The 15,354-nt window shown below is 47.6% G+C and overlaps 1 protein-coding gene across 1 annotated transcript in view; it reads left to right on the top strand.

The window, feature by feature from the left end:
• The window catches only part of myo10 (myosin X), a 312,484-nt gene that overhangs the window by 245,739 nt on the left and 51,391 nt on the right, over window positions 1–15,354 (top strand). The window contains exons 29-31 of the mRNA XM_085988751.1: window positions 9,444–9,648; window positions 10,177–10,313; window positions 11,981–12,098. Coding sequence (XP_085844877.1) covers window positions 9,444–9,648; window positions 10,177–10,313; window positions 11,981–12,098 — 460 coding nt within the window. The remainder of the gene's footprint in view (window positions 1–9,443; window positions 9,649–10,176; window positions 10,314–11,980; window positions 12,099–15,354) is intronic.

Raw genomic sequence — 15,354 nt, forward strand, 5'->3', positions numbered from 1 at the left:
GATTAATTAAGAAAGGGAAAATAGAATATGAGAGTAAGCTTTCAGGGAACATAAAAACTGACTGTAAAAGCTTTTATAGATATGTGAAGAGAAAAAGATTAGTGAAGTCAAGCGTAGGTCCCTTACAGTCAGAATCAGGGGAATTTATAATGGGAAACAAGGAAATGGCAGACCAACTAAATGCATACTTTGGTTCTGTCTTCACAAAGGCAGCACGGTGGCATAGTGGTTAGCACTGTTGCCTCACAGCGCCAGGGACCCGGGTTCGAATCCGGCCTCGGGTGACAGTCTGTGTGGAGTTTGCACATTCTCCCCGTGTTTGCGTGGGTTTTCTCCGGGCGCTCCGGTTTCCTCCCACAGTCCAAAGATGTGCGGGTTAGGTTGATTGGCTATGATAAATTGACCCTTAGTGTTAGGGGGGATTAAATACGTGGGGTTACGGGGATAGGGTGCGATATGTGTTGGTGTAGGGGTTATGGGGATCGGGTGGGATATGTGTCGGTGCAGGCTCGATGGGCCGAAATGGCCTCTATCTGCGCTGTGGGGTTTCTGTGATTTCTGTGACACAAATAACCTCCCAGAGATGCCGGGGAACATAGGGTCTGATGAAAGCGAGGAACTGAAAGAAATCAGTATTTGTAGGAAAATGGTGTTAGGAAAATTGATGGGACTGAAGGCCGATAAATCCCCAGGGCCTGATGGTCTACATCCCAGGGTACTTAAGGAAGTGGCCCTAGAGATAGTAGATGCATTACTGATCATCTTCCAGAACTCGATAGACTCTGGAACGGTACCCATGGATTGGAGGGTAGCTAATGTTACCCCACTATTCAAAAAAGGTGGTAGAGAAAAAGCGGGGAGTTATAGACCGGTAAGCCTGACATCGGTAGTGGGGAAAATGCTAGAGTCTATTAGAAAAGATGTAATAGCAGAGCACTTGGAAAGCAGTGACAGGAACGGACAAAGTCAACATGGATTTACAAAAGGTAAATCATGCTTGACTAATCTACTGGAATTTTTTGAGGATGTAACTGGTAAAATAGATAAGGGAGAACCAGTGGATGTGGTGTATTTGGACTTTCAGAAGGCTTTCGATAAGGTCCCACACAAGAGATTAGCGTGCAAAATTAAGGCACATGGGATTGGGGGCAAGGTATTGACTTGGATAGAGAACTGGTTGGCGGACAGAAAACAAAGAGTTGGAATAAACGGGTCGTTTTCCGAGTGGCAGGCAGTGACTAGTGGGGTACCGCAAGGATCGGTCCTAGGACCCCAGCTGTTCACAATATATATTAATGATCTGGACGAGGGAATTGGATGTTATATCTCCAAATTTGCAGACGACACAAAGCTGGGCGGGAGGGTAAGCTGCGAGGAGGATGTCGGGGAAACTCCAGTACGATTTGGACAGGTTGGGTGATTGGGCAGAAACATGGCAAATGCACTATAATGTGGATAAATGTGAGGTTATCCACTTTGGTGGCAAAAACAGGTATGCCGATTATTATTTGAATGGCAATAGATTGGGAGAAGGGGAAGTGCAGAGACCTGGGTGTCCTTGTGCACCAGTCGCTGAAGGTAAGCATGCAGGTGCAGCAGGCGGTTAAGAAGGCAAATGGTATGTTGGCCTTCGTAGCAAGAGGGTTCGAGTACAGGAACAAGGATGTCTTGCTACAGTTGTACAGGGCCTTGGTGAGACCGCACCTTGAGTATTGTGTGCAGTTTTGGTCACCATACCTGAGGAAGGACGTTCTTGCCATGGAAGGAGTGCAGCGAAGATTCACCAGGCTGATACCTGGGATGGCAGGAATGACGTATGAGGAGAGATTGTGTCGATTGGGCTTATACTCACTGGAGTTTAGAAGATTGAGAGGGGATCTCATCGAAACCTATAAAATTCTGTCAGGTCGGGACAGACTAGATGCAGGAAGGATGTTTCTGATGGCCGGGGAGTCCAGAACCAGGGGTCTAAGGATAAGGGGTAAGCCATTTAGGACTGAAATGAGGAGGAATTTCTTCACCCAGAGAGTGGTGAACCTGTGGAATTCTCTGCCACAGAGGGCGGTGGAGGCCAGTTCATTAAATATATTCAAGAAAGAGTTGGATATGTTTCTTGAGGCTGAAGGGATCAAGGGATATGGGGAAAAGGTAGGGACAGGGTACTGAATTTGGATGATCAGCCATGATCACATTGAATGGCGGAGCAGGCTCGAAGGGCCGAATGGCCTACTCCTGCTCCTATCTTCTATGTCTATGTTTCTATGTTTCTATGGTGAAACAAGAACAGGAAGACCGTGACACAGACTCTGATGGGGAGCTGAATCTCCATGTGTTAACGGTGAATAAGGCTCATCAGGCTATGGAGTCACTCCACTACTAGAGGGAATACCGGTCAAAATGGAGCTGGATACGGGGGCCGCTGTCTCCTTGATTTCAGAGAAGCTATTCAAAGAAAAACTGAACCACCTATCACTGACGCCGGCCAAACTCATCTTAAAGACCTACACTGGGGAAACAGTCCCAATGCTGGGTAAGACGGAGGTCAAGGTGGAGCTTAATGGACAAACCGTGATGCTGCCAGTTTACATGGTCAAGGGTGACTATCCATCCCTGATGGGCAGGCCATGGTTGGAGAAAATTCATCTGGATTGGAAAAAAGTGAATGCGGTGTCAGTCAAAGAGGCGGGGCTAGCGGCAGTGTTGACAAAGCATGCGGCTGTCTTTGACGGAGAATTGGGGAGTATGAAGGGGATTACGGTCAAACTCAAGGTGAAGCCTGACAGTCAGCCACAATTCCTGAAGGCCAGGAATGTTCCCTACGCCCTCAGACCAAAGGTGGAGGCTGACCTGGAGCGTCTGGTCAAGATAGGGGTCCTGGTGCCGGTTTCGCACAGTGGAGCCCATGGTACCAGTGAGAAGAGTGACGGCGCGGTTCGCTTATGTGGAGATTTCAAAGTAACAGTGAATCCTGTGCTCTCAGCTGAACAGTACCTCCTCCCCATCATTGAGATCTTTTCGCGGGTCTAGCAGGCGGTCAGAAGTTTAGCAAGATTGATCAATGCCAAGACTACTTGCAGATGCATGTAGAAGAGGACTCACAGAAGTACCTCACCATCACCACCCACAAGGGCCTCTACAGGTACTGCCGCCTACCCTTTGGTATAACGTTAGCACCAGCATTGTTTCAGCGGGCTATGGACCAGATCTTAAGCGGCATTCCAGGGGTACAATGTTATCTCGATGATATCCTTGTCACAGGAAAGGACAACAACGAGCATCTGCAGAACCTGACGAAGACACTGGGAAGACTTGAAGAATATGGCTTACGCGTTCGCAAGGACAAATGCGAATTTTTCAAGCCATCAGTGGAGTACCTAGGCCATGTCATCGACGCGGACGGCCTACACACAGCACCGTCGAAAGTGAAAGCCATTGCCGACGTTCCTGCACCTACAAATGTCGGCCAGCTGCGGTCATTCTTAGGTCTCCTGAACTATTATGGAAAGTTTATTCCACAGCTGGCATCACTATTGAAGCCATTACATGAGTTGCTGTGTCAGGGCAAGGCCTGGGCGTGGACGAAGGAGTGCGAAGCTGCATTCAAGAAAGCCAAAGCAGCTTTGACTGACCCCAGACTGTTGACGCACTTTGACCCGTCGTTGCAGATTCAGCTGGCCTGTGACACGTCGCCTTATGGCGTCGGCGCGGTCGTGTCCCACATCTTTTCCTCAGGCGAAGAGAAGCCGATTGCATTCGCGTCAAGGTCCCTGAGCAAGGCGGAGGTGAAATACCCGCAGATCGAAAAAGAGGCTTTGGGCATCATCTTTGGAATCAAAAAGTTCCATCACTACTCGTTCGGAAGGAAATTCACCTTGCTGACGGATCATCGTCCTCTGACATCGATCTTTGGTCCACACACAGGAATACCCTCCCTGACAGCGTGCAGGATGCAGCGCTGGGCACTGATGTTAAGTGCTCACAATTACAACATCAAATACCGGAGGTCAGCAGCACATGGCAATGCGGACGGATTGTCAAGACTTCCGCTGCCTGTGCCCTCTGAAGGCTGTGAGCAGAAGATTTTCTACTTTGACATGGTGAGCAATGCCCCTGTCACGGCCCGGCAGGTCAAGAAAGAGACCAGAGTGGACCCTACGCTATCCAAGGTGCTGGATCGGGTGATGCGAGGAGACGGATCACGGGTGTCAGACGCACCACCTGAGCGCCTACCTTACCTGCCAAGAGGGAAGGAGTTGTCTGTCACGTCAGGATGCCTCCTTTGGGGCATGCGAGTGATCGTATCACCAAAGCTGCGGAAACATGTCCTCAACGAGCTGCACTCAGGACATTGTGGTATTGTCCGGATGAAGGAGCTGGCACGAAGCTACTTCTGGTGGCCCGGTCTGGATCATGAAGTTGAAGTTGAAGCGAAATCATGCCCATCATGCGAGACAACCAGGGATACGCCAAGAGCAGCGCCACTGCATCCATGGGAATGGCCGGCGACACCGTGGCAACGGATCCATCTGGACTTCGCGGGACCAGTGGAAGGAGCGATGTTCTTGGTCGCGGTGGACTCCCATTCCAAATGGCCGGAGGTTGCAGTAATGTCCACTACCACTACGGAGCAAACCATCGAGACTCTGAGAGAGATGTTCGGGCGATTTGGTCTGCCGGAGCAGATCGTAACCGACAATGGAACACAGTTCACATCCCAGGAGATGGAGGAGTTCCTCAAGAGCAATGGAATCCAGCACACATTCTCCGCGCCTTATCATCCATCCATGAATGGATTGGCGGAGAGATTTGTCAGAACGCTGAAATGCGCATTGAAAGCGGCAAGAAGTGATGCTCCTCTAAAGCAGCGCCTGAATGCTTTCTTGCTGAAATACAGAAACACGCCTCATGCTACGACTGGAGCATCTCCAACGTCCACAGAAGCAGTGGTGCACACCAATCAGCAGGATCAAGTCAGCAGACGAGCTCAGAGGTCCAAAGAACGACACTTTGTGGTGGGGGGCAAAGTCCTCGCGCATAACTACACCACCCCGGAGCGGTGGGTCCCGGCTGCGGTCATTCAAAAGACAGGCCCCGTTTCATACCGAGTCCACACCGGAGACGACCGAACATGGAGACGGCATGTAGACCAGTTACTGCCAAGACAGTCGCCACAGGTAACCCATGAAACAGAGGATCAAGGACCTGCTGGGGGCTCCAGCAGGGACTGGTCGTCCGACCCTGAGACGGTGGCACCATCCACTCTTGTGCCATCGAGGGAGGAAGCCACGCCTGCAGGGTCACGGGAGAGCCAGCCAGAGCCTGCTCCTGAGACTATGCGTTACCCCCAAAGAGAAAGGCAGCCTCCAGAGCGCCTTAGTTACAGTTAGTGCTAACCTGTGTGCATGGGGCAGAATAATCCCCAGGGTTAGCGGAATGTAGAGGCAGTCTACCCTCTCTTCCAAAGTTATAGTCATTTTCAGTTATTCTGTTTTGTGGACATTCTATTTTAAGGGGGAGGAAATATGTTGTGTATTTTGAATGTGTATTAGAATTGTCCCACATGGGATACCGTAGTGGTGATTTGCAATGCACTATGGGAAGTGTAGTGCATTGAGTGAAGAAGCACATTGTAAATAAAGTGGCCGTTAACTAAACTCTCCACCCCGGGGTCCTTCTTAATTGTTATATTGGTAAGGGTATAAAACCCCTTGAGACACAACAAGAATCATTATCAGTGACTCATGCTATGTCAATGAGAGAGATTCCAAACTATTCTGTCACCAGCTTGTTGTGATGCACCCGTCTGTCCGTCCCCCACTTGGATATCCTCCTCGATCCCAGCAATTTCCAGGGCCGCCTCCTCCCAGGGGGTGAGCTGGGCTACTGAGGGTGGCCCTCCTCCTGTCATGGCTCTTTCCCTCTTATTGTGGACTCTCTTTTCCTGCAATGAGGGACACAAGTGGAGTTTGAGTGAGAATGAAGGAGTGAGTGTAGAGAATCCATAGCATAGATGCTTAGAAGTATACAAAGGACCCTCCCTGTGTGTTGAAAGTTGTTGTTGTCATGGCATCACAGTGATAGGGAGTGTGAGGGCTGCATGGTAGAATTGAGGGTGATGGGAAAGTCATACTCACTTTTCCTGTGCGGAGAAGGTCATGAAACCTCTTCCTGCATTGCAGCCAGGTTCTGTGGCTCAGCGAAATGGAGTTGACCTCCTGGGCCACTTGTAGCCACACAGCTTTTGTCTGCTGGGGTGTTTTTTTCTCCCTGAGGAAGGGAACAGCACCTCCTTATTACAGCTGGCTCCGTGCACCAGAGCTTGGAGGGAGGGCTCGTCAAATCGAGGAGCACACTTTTGCTTGATTGTTGACATTTTCCACAATTCAACTCCTTCATATAAATTACAGAGCCTTTGCAGTCTCCAGAAGAATCAAGGCTGCTTGCAGGCCTTAAATCCAACAGCATTGATGACGTTTTCGGAGGCGACTTTCTGTATGAAATGACTCATTGGGCCAGTGGTTCCCACACGCAGGAAATCAATTGATTTCCACCTGACACGCCCCAGCCCGCCCACACTGACAAAATCCAGCCCTTAATCTTGCAAGAAGATAATCTGAATAAGCTCAAAATTAGATTCTGATCAAATTTCAGAAACCCCCAGCTTTTAAATGTGCAATTTGTTATCATCAGATACAAAGCCTTTGAAATTATACTGTGGGATACTAGCATACTTTTATTACTGTGAATACCTCTCTTTGACTGATTTATTTCAGGGCCAAAGTAATTTTTCTAATTAGTGGGGGAGAGGACAGGGAAATATTGGAGGGGAAATCAATCTGGTTCATTTTGGTCACCTATGTAAGATTGAAAAAGGTTGAGGAGCAACTTGCCCTTTCCTCAGAAAAACTAGTGCACGTTCATGTCAACTCTGCCACGTACATGAACCGAAAGGGACTCCACTCCCTCAATGTGTAGCTGGTGTGCAACCACAGGCAGCTCATCATGCAGGTTAATTCCCATTATCCTGGCAGTAGTCACGATCCCTTCATTCTGTGGCAGTCCTCTGTGCCTCTATTTGAACCACCAAGGCAAGTCAAAGGCTGTCTATTGGGCAACAAGTGTTATCCACTTATGACATGGCTCATGACTCTGGTCCGGAATCCACGCACGAGTGCACAGCAGGCCTATAATGAGAGCCATGCTGCCACAAGGAACGTGATAGAGCACACCATTTGCATCCTCAAGCAGCACTTCTGCTGCCTGGACTGCTCTGGAGCATCCCTGCAGTACTCAGCTGAGCAGGTATTAAGATTTGTGGTAGTATGCTGCTCAACCTTGTCATTATGAGGGAACAGCCCTTGCCACCACCTATCGGGCGAGAAGCTGAGGAGCGGAGCACGAGGAAGTGGTAGAGGAGGAAGTGCAACAGAAAGTGTAGGAACATGAAGAGGGAGGGAGGCTATAACACAGACAGCCCCGAGCTCTACGTGATCACATGATCTAGTAATGCATGAGCAATATCAGTAACCTCAACCACACCTCCCCATTCACCACGCTCCTTAACTTTCCTCTATCACTGAGCATCACATTGTCCTCTTTCTGCCAACACAAAAATAAAAACCACCAGAAAATGCACATTCTAATCCAATTTTATAAATTTAATCACGACATAATGCATACAAAAATAAACGAATCACTCTTGTGCATTCCCTTAGTGCCTGTTATCCATTTGCCTTTGCCTATGCTAGTGCTCCTATAAGGTGCTTCCCCAGTGGCTGCAGCATGTGTAGTGGATGACTGCTGATGTTCAATTGAGGTGACTGCAGATGTCCTTGGAGGGCGACCTCAAGAAGGCCCAGCTTCAAACTGCACCATCTCAGCCTGGGCTGGGTGGCTGACAGGCAACAGAAGCAGGAATGCTGTCATCCTGAGAGAGGACAGCAGGTTCGTGCACCATGGACTCACTGCCACTCTCCCGGGCGGCACCTCAGTAATCCTACTGATCTGTTGGAGAACAGATTGCTGGACTGCTGTGATGGCCTGGAAGCCCATTTGAACAGTGGTATCCAGTGCCATGATGACAACATTCTGAGCTTCCACTGCTGCACTTAGACCTTTGATGGAAGCTGTGACATCGGCCATCATGGTGGGTTCCACAGGTGTATTGATCGAGGTGACCACCCATTCTATGTGGGAAAGGATGGGTTCTAAGCTCTGTGCAAAGCCCTGTGACAAGTTGGTGCTGGACTGCTCCATGCTCCTTAATATTGAGCGCAGGCTTTCCAGTATACCAAACATCTGGTTATGTACACCCATCAGCCGCCTTCTGTAGCCTGGCCCATTGAAGTCCTCATCTGCCTCCTCTGCAGCAGAACTAGCCCTCCAGCGAGCTGGCACCTGCACTATCTTTTTCCCCCAGCCCTGGCTCCTGCGCACTTGTGCCCGGTGTCTCACCACGTGCAGATAATTCCTGTATCCTAGCCTCTAAATCTTAACTGTATTCTTCCTCGTCCTCTACTGACTGGGACAGTTCCAGTTCTTTGGTATCTGAAATGAAAAAGGGACAAGGGTTGGGTTGTCTGGAGTCACATGTAGATTTTCTTCCCTAAAGGACATTAGTAAACAAGATGGGTTTTTATGACAATCCAGTAGTTTCATGGTAGCTTTTTATTGTGGACAATTCTAAGCACCACACTTCAGGAAAGATGTAAAGGCCTTAGAAAAGGTGCAAAGGAGGTTTACCCAAATGTTACCAGGGATGAGGGACTTCAGTTATGAGGAGAGGTTGGAAAAGTTAGGACTGTTCTCCTTGGAACAGAGAAGGTTAAGCGGTGACCTAATCGAGGTTTTCAAGATGTTGAGAGGTTTTGATCGAGTAGGTGGAGAAAAATTATTCCCTCAGGCGAGTGGGTCAATAACCAGAGGTCATAGATTCAAAATCATTGGCAAAAGATCTAGAGGGGCGATGAGGTTTTTTTTCCACTGAGTTGTCGGGATCTGGAACACTCTACATGAAAAAGTGGTGGAAGCTGATTCCATAAATAATTTTAAAAGGGAGTTGGACAGGTACTTGAGGATGAGGAACTTACAGGGTTACGGACAAAAAGCGGGGGTGTGGGACTAAAGCACGACTGCTCTTTCTAAGAGCCAGTACAGGCACGACTGTCTGAATGACCTCCTTCTGTACTATAAGTTTTAAATGATTCTAAGTATGGGATAAGAATACAAAATTTAGAATTTGTGCAAACTGTAAGCTACACTGACATGATTAGCATTTTATTTGTATAAATCCTCATACTTTTTTATTAATTGGAAGTGCTCAGAAGTTCAGTTATTTTGATGTTTCTCAATTGTGTATCTGTTTACAGCTCATCTCCAGTAACCGTGTCATAATGCAATCTGCACAAGATGACTCAACTATTACAATTTGTTTTTGTATCTAGGATGCGAGAGCTATTTCCAGGAGAGTTGGAGAAATATGCAATATTCATATATGAATCACTAAAGAAAACTAAAACCAGGGAGTATGTGCCTTCTGAGGAAGAAATAATAGCCTTGATCAACAGGCAAGAAATGACCTCTACAGTTTATTGCCACGGAGGAGGTTCCTGCAAAATCACAATTAATTCTCATACCACTGCAGGGGAGGTAAGGTTTTACAACAGAAGCAGGCTAGTGAGGTTCACTTTCAGTGTTGGGGTTCACAATAGTCCTAAATGGATTGGGACATCCATGAACCTTGCCACAAATTGGTAGCATGGGGGCTTGTCTGCCTGATGTCTGAATCTTGGCTGTTGTGGTAGGGCTATTCCCTGCAGCCTGTGCAAAGTAAACGTGAGCCCACCACAAAATGCTCTTGTATATATCTCATTGTAGTAGAGGGTAGGGAGCAATGTTCCCTCTAAGCTATGTGGCCACGCAACTGTTTGCTGGTCCTGCGCAGCCCGGGACCGTTTTTTTAAATGTGAAATTTTGCGCGTGCGTGAAACTTTAAATGGGCCACGCAGCCCATTAAAGGGGCCATGCACCCAAAAAAAATTCGGGGGAACATTGGTAGGGAGGCTTGCCCCCTTTTGCCAAGGGTTGATGCATGGCAGTGGCAAGAAGCAAAAGTGCAAAATACAAAATAACTGGCTTTGGGAGAAAATAAAGCAAATCTTTCTTTTGTTGTTGCAGGTTGTTGAGAAGTTGATTCGTGGGCTGGCTATGGAGGACAGTAGAAATATGTTTGCTCTGTTTGAACATAAGGGTGCTATTGATAAAGCAATTGAAAGCAGAACAGTCGTAGCTGATATTTTGGCAAAATTTGAAAAGTAAGTGCCAGCCCCTTTTCCTGTTTCTCCTGTTATATTCTAATTTCTTTCTGATCTCTTTTGACTAATTTGCAAGGCATCTTTCACTACAATCAGTTTGTAGCTGGAATGTAATAATACATGAATCCTACAATGTGCTAATTGAACTGATGCTGTACTGTAAGCTTAGACATGCTCCTCTTGTCTTCATGCTGAAAGAACCATCATATAAATCAGCAGACCCCTTGGCCCTGATATTTACTAGGGTGGGGTTTGGAATGGGGGTAGGAGTTATGGTTGGGTCCCCCAATGCCATGGAGTTTTAACTCCATGGCGTGTTTGTTTTCTTTTTCAACTGATTCCCCGCCTGGAAGTCACCCGATTGCCTGTCGGGTGGTGAACGCTCCAGAAAAGGCCACAGCCTAGGAGCAGGCAAGTTTAGTGGTTGTTGGGGTACAGATTGCAGGGTTGGGAGAGGGGTGAGTACAGTGTGGTTGGGAGGGTCTGGAGTGATCACAGGGAGGTGGAAGATTTCGGGCTTGGGGAGAGACCGGGGGCAGAGATGGAGGGATCAGGAAGAGATTGTGGAGGTTGTGGGATTCACAGGGTAAGCTTGTTGGGCCTGGAGGAAACACTACTGCTCCTCCTGGCCCACAAGCAATGCAGTAAATGCAGTTACCTCCTTTTACATGCCGGCTTTCCCGAGGTCCAGGAAACCCAGCCAACATGGGTTAAAAATAAAAATCCCGTTAAAATGAATGCATGTAGCCTCCTTGAAAGGTTTCAACGACTGTCCCGCCTCCTGAGTGGGGATTGGCTGTTCATCCTGCCTCTGTTAAAACTGGAAGTGGGCAGGTTCGAGGCAGATTGAGTTCTTGGTTCAGATTTTTAAAATTTTAACTACCCACCCGACCCCAACCCACCCGTTTTGCGGGGGTTAAAATGACACCCCTAGTGTCATTCAGTCATAAAGTACTGATATAGTTCATGTTCTTACTTCGATTGTAATATTTGGGAGAAGGTTAATTTAATATCATTACTGTGTTAGTCAAGCCTCAACCGGATCTCTGCAATTTCTGGTAGTTTCTTCTTTGTTTTATAAGGGGTAGAACTTCCTAGGTAAATGAATGCCGAGGGGTATTGGGGACTCTCTAAGCCGTGAGTTCTCATCCTGAGCCTGGAGGGGACTCGATGCATCAGTGGAGGCTGGTATGCTGGATGAGTGCAGGCGTACTGGCCTTCATGGCAGCGTTTGCCAGGTCTAAGCCAGGCAAGCAGCCTTGGATCCCTGAAAACTTCAAAAGTTTAAAAATATACATTTCCAGATTGCTCAGCAGGCCAATAGCACTATGGCTGGGATGGGGGGGGAGAGAGAGCCCCTCTGACCCACCACTCCAACCCCCCCCACACCCAACAAGTAGGCAGCATGGTCAGGTGGGTGACGAAGATACACTCAAAGTGGCGCATCCATCCGCCTGACCTATGCAAAGGAGGTGGCGTCCCACTGACCCCCACAAACTCATGCAGGATCAGCACCTTGGTGTACCAGCTGGTTCACAACCTGATTAACTTTGGGGCCAGTATGTTCGTGTGCAAGGTATAAACTAGATTGAACAGCATTTTTTTTAGTATTCTAATTTTTCTGATGGACTGTTAAATAATTGCACTCACTTTTTTTTTGTATCCAGAACTGCTGCCACTTCAGAAGATGATAACTCATGGAAATTCTACTTCAAACTCTACTGTTTCCTTGACATCGATAATGTACCAAAAGACAGCGTGGAATTTGCCTTCATGTTCGAACAGGTATGGCCGAAGAAATCCTTAAACTGTTAGATTAACAGAAAAGCGAAGAACTGTCTGAAGGTTTGCTTCTTCAAATGAAAAGTTACTCCAAGAATGTGTAATAATATTATTGCTACTTAAGAAAGGATATAATTGCCTCGTAGTTGACTGTTATGGACACTTAGGGGAAAAATTAGGTTGCTTTGCGCCTCCCGTTGGCGCCCTTAGAGGGCGCTAATGGGGCGCAAAGCAACTAGCGCCCCGGCGCGACGATGTTGAGTATAGTGTGCAGTTTTGGTCACCTTATCTGAGGAAGGATGTTCTTGCCATGGAGAGACTGCAGCGAAGATTCACCAGACTGATACCTGGGATGGCAGGAATGACGTATGAGGAGAGATTGGGTCGATTAGGCTTATATTCGCTAGAGTTTAGAAGAATCAGGGAGGATCTCATTGAAACTTATAAAATTCTAACAGGACTAGACAGACTAGATGCAGGAAGGATGTTCCGGATGGCGGGGAAGTCCAGAACCAGGGGTCACAGTCTAAGGATAAGGGGTAAGCCATTTAGGACTGAGATGAGGAGGAATTTCTTCACCCAGAGAGTGGTGAACCTGTGGAATTCTCTACCACAGAAGGCAGTTGAGGCCAATTCATTAAATATATTCAAGAAGGAGTTAGATATATTTGTTAAGGCTAAAGGGATCAAGGGATATGGAGAGAAAGCAGGGACGGTACTGAATTTGGATGATCAGCCATGATCTCATTAAATGGCAGAACAGGCTCGAGGGGCCGAATGGCCTACTGCTCCTATCTTCTATGTTTGCGCCGCTCGCAAAATTGACCAGACATTTTGCGGCGGCGATAAGCACTACCGTCACCATCTCCTGCGCCCGCAGATCGTGACGTCAGTCGAGTGTGCAGCGCCCCGGACTGGATATTGAGTGGCACCCCCTGCCTTACCGCCTGCCGCTAGCAACGACAGGTTGAGGGGAGCGTTTTGCAGTCGGGAAGGGACTAGGGGAGCGCTATTTAAAGGCGACTACTTCCTGCCTTTTTTTGTCGCGACATTTTGCACCACGCATTCTGAGAGAGAGAGACTTCAGGAGAGATTCAATGCTGTGTGAAAGAGTTTTGGATACTGAGCAGCACTTTGCAGGTTCATTTTGATTTGACCTTCTTTGCATCGATTTAGAAGAGACTATGGGGACTATGCTCTGAGCTCTTTCCCTGGGTCTCTCCATTGTTCTTTCCAGCAGATTTGATGTACAGGTCTCTCCAGGCCGAGATTCAAGGCTGCAATGAGCAGGGTGTGGATGGAGAGCAAGATCGACCCTCCCCTTTAAGAACTGGCCGGCACCAGTGTGCCTATGTTCCATTGCTGACTGACATCACATGAGCTTCGCCAGCGCTCTGAGGTAGCGCCTCGCTCCTCGGCATTAGCGCCTTAAGAGAGGTGTGTAGCGCCTGATTTAGCGCTCCAATCATCTCCAGGGGCGATAGAAGCCAAATTTGCAGTCGGAGGCGGTAATTAGCGGCAGGCGCTAAACTTTGCGCCCAGCCGATAATTGCGCCCCAAATAGGGTGATACCGAATTTCTCCCCCTTAATACTTTATGTACATAGGAGCTTCAGATACATAAGCGGGAATTTTAATCCACCTCACCTGGCAGGAACAGGAACGGCGGGCTGTTAAAATAGCTGTACAAAGACTTCCCACTCGATTCCCGCTTGCCACCTCTTTACTGGGCCCCATTTTTAGGTGGCCGAGGAGCCCACATGACTCATACTAGAGCCTCATTGATAAATGCCAATGGGAGTTTAATGATGTCCAGTGGACACCAGTGGCAATTTCTGTCCTAATGTGCAAGGTGTCCCACTCAATAAAACCTGATGGGGAAGAAGAAGATGCGCTTGTCAAAAACTTTCCTTAGTGGAGCCAGGAAGAACAGGAGTGCACCTCTGGGTCCCGCAAGGAAACTCTTGGCCTCTGCTGCCCCAGGCTTCCCCTTCCTTTCGACCCACAAAATTACTCTAATCTCCCCCCTCTGTGAACTACGTTGGTGCCAGTGGATGGCCTCCAGGCCTTGTGATTTTGACTTCCCCAAAGCCAATCAGCTAGCTTTTTCTGTCGGTTTTGGGTAGGCAGCTGTCTGGCATGATGTAAATAAGGCCAAGTCCTTCCATGGAGACTCCTAGGTGGGAAGGCCCTCAGCTCCCCCCAGCTTCAACCTTGATGAGGTTTTCAAGAGTTTGGGGATGGACAAAACCTAGCTGACAAGAGTTTTCCTCACGGTGATTTTGCACATAAGTTATGTGATGGGTATTGGCATGTTTTCTACCACTGAAAAATGTGTAATTGTATTGGATGAATTTGCTCCTAATACAATATTGATTGCCATTTATCTTTAGTTTACAATTACTCTTTCAGAAAACTAATTTTGGTTTGCCTTTTAAAAAGTAACATACTTTTAGATCTTGTGATGACTGCTGGTTTAAGGCAGCAAGTAAGTGATCTGTATGGAACAGGAAGGTGTCAGGATTAATCCTCGGTCTGTGACTTAGCTATCTCCACCTAATTAGTACTAGAATTCGCCTCCATGCTCCTAAGTTAGGACGGGGGTAATCAGCTAGGGTTCTGCTGATTGCTGTCCAACTACCACTGAACGAAGTGCACCTGTGTGGGCAGAATTGCACTCAGTTGTTGCACTTTACTGTCAAACAGCCTGCTGGTATTTACTATCAAGGTTCACATGAATAATGGTCATTTAGACGAGGTACCAGAGGACAGCCATAGAACCATTCCAGCAAGGACTTAACACCTTTGGGAAAGGATGGGAAGTGGGATAAATATAGTGGTAAATTTTTATCCTTGCAGAATTTTCCACGCACATATCGGTAATTTGGGCATGCACACAGTTGCCCAATTTGTTTTCCCAGCACGTCAAGCACTGTACTGGATGTGCTAAGGATGAAAATTTACCCCAGTTTAATCATTGTTATAACTGATCTGGTACTACACTTTGACAATATACAACACAAGAGACTTTTGGGAGAAGATTAAGGGGCATGGAATTAGGGGGGAAGGTAGCAAATTGGATTAAAAACTGGTTAGAAGGGAGCAAACAGAGTAAGATTTAAGGGAAGTTTGCCAGAGTGGATCAAAGTTGGTAGCAGTGTCCCACAGTCTTCTGTTCCAGGACCGCTTCTTTTCATTTTGTACATCAATGATTTAGATATAGGGCTATAGGGAGTGGTGTCTAAGTTAGGTGGTATAGT

The sequence above is a fragment of the Somniosus microcephalus genome, chromosome 5 (assembly GCF_052327205.1).
Source record: "Somniosus microcephalus isolate GS21.2 chromosome 5, FLI_Smic_1.0, whole genome shotgun sequence".
In the NCBI taxonomy this organism is placed as follows: Eukaryota; Metazoa; Chordata; class Chondrichthyes; order Squaliformes; family Somniosidae; genus Somniosus; species Somniosus microcephalus.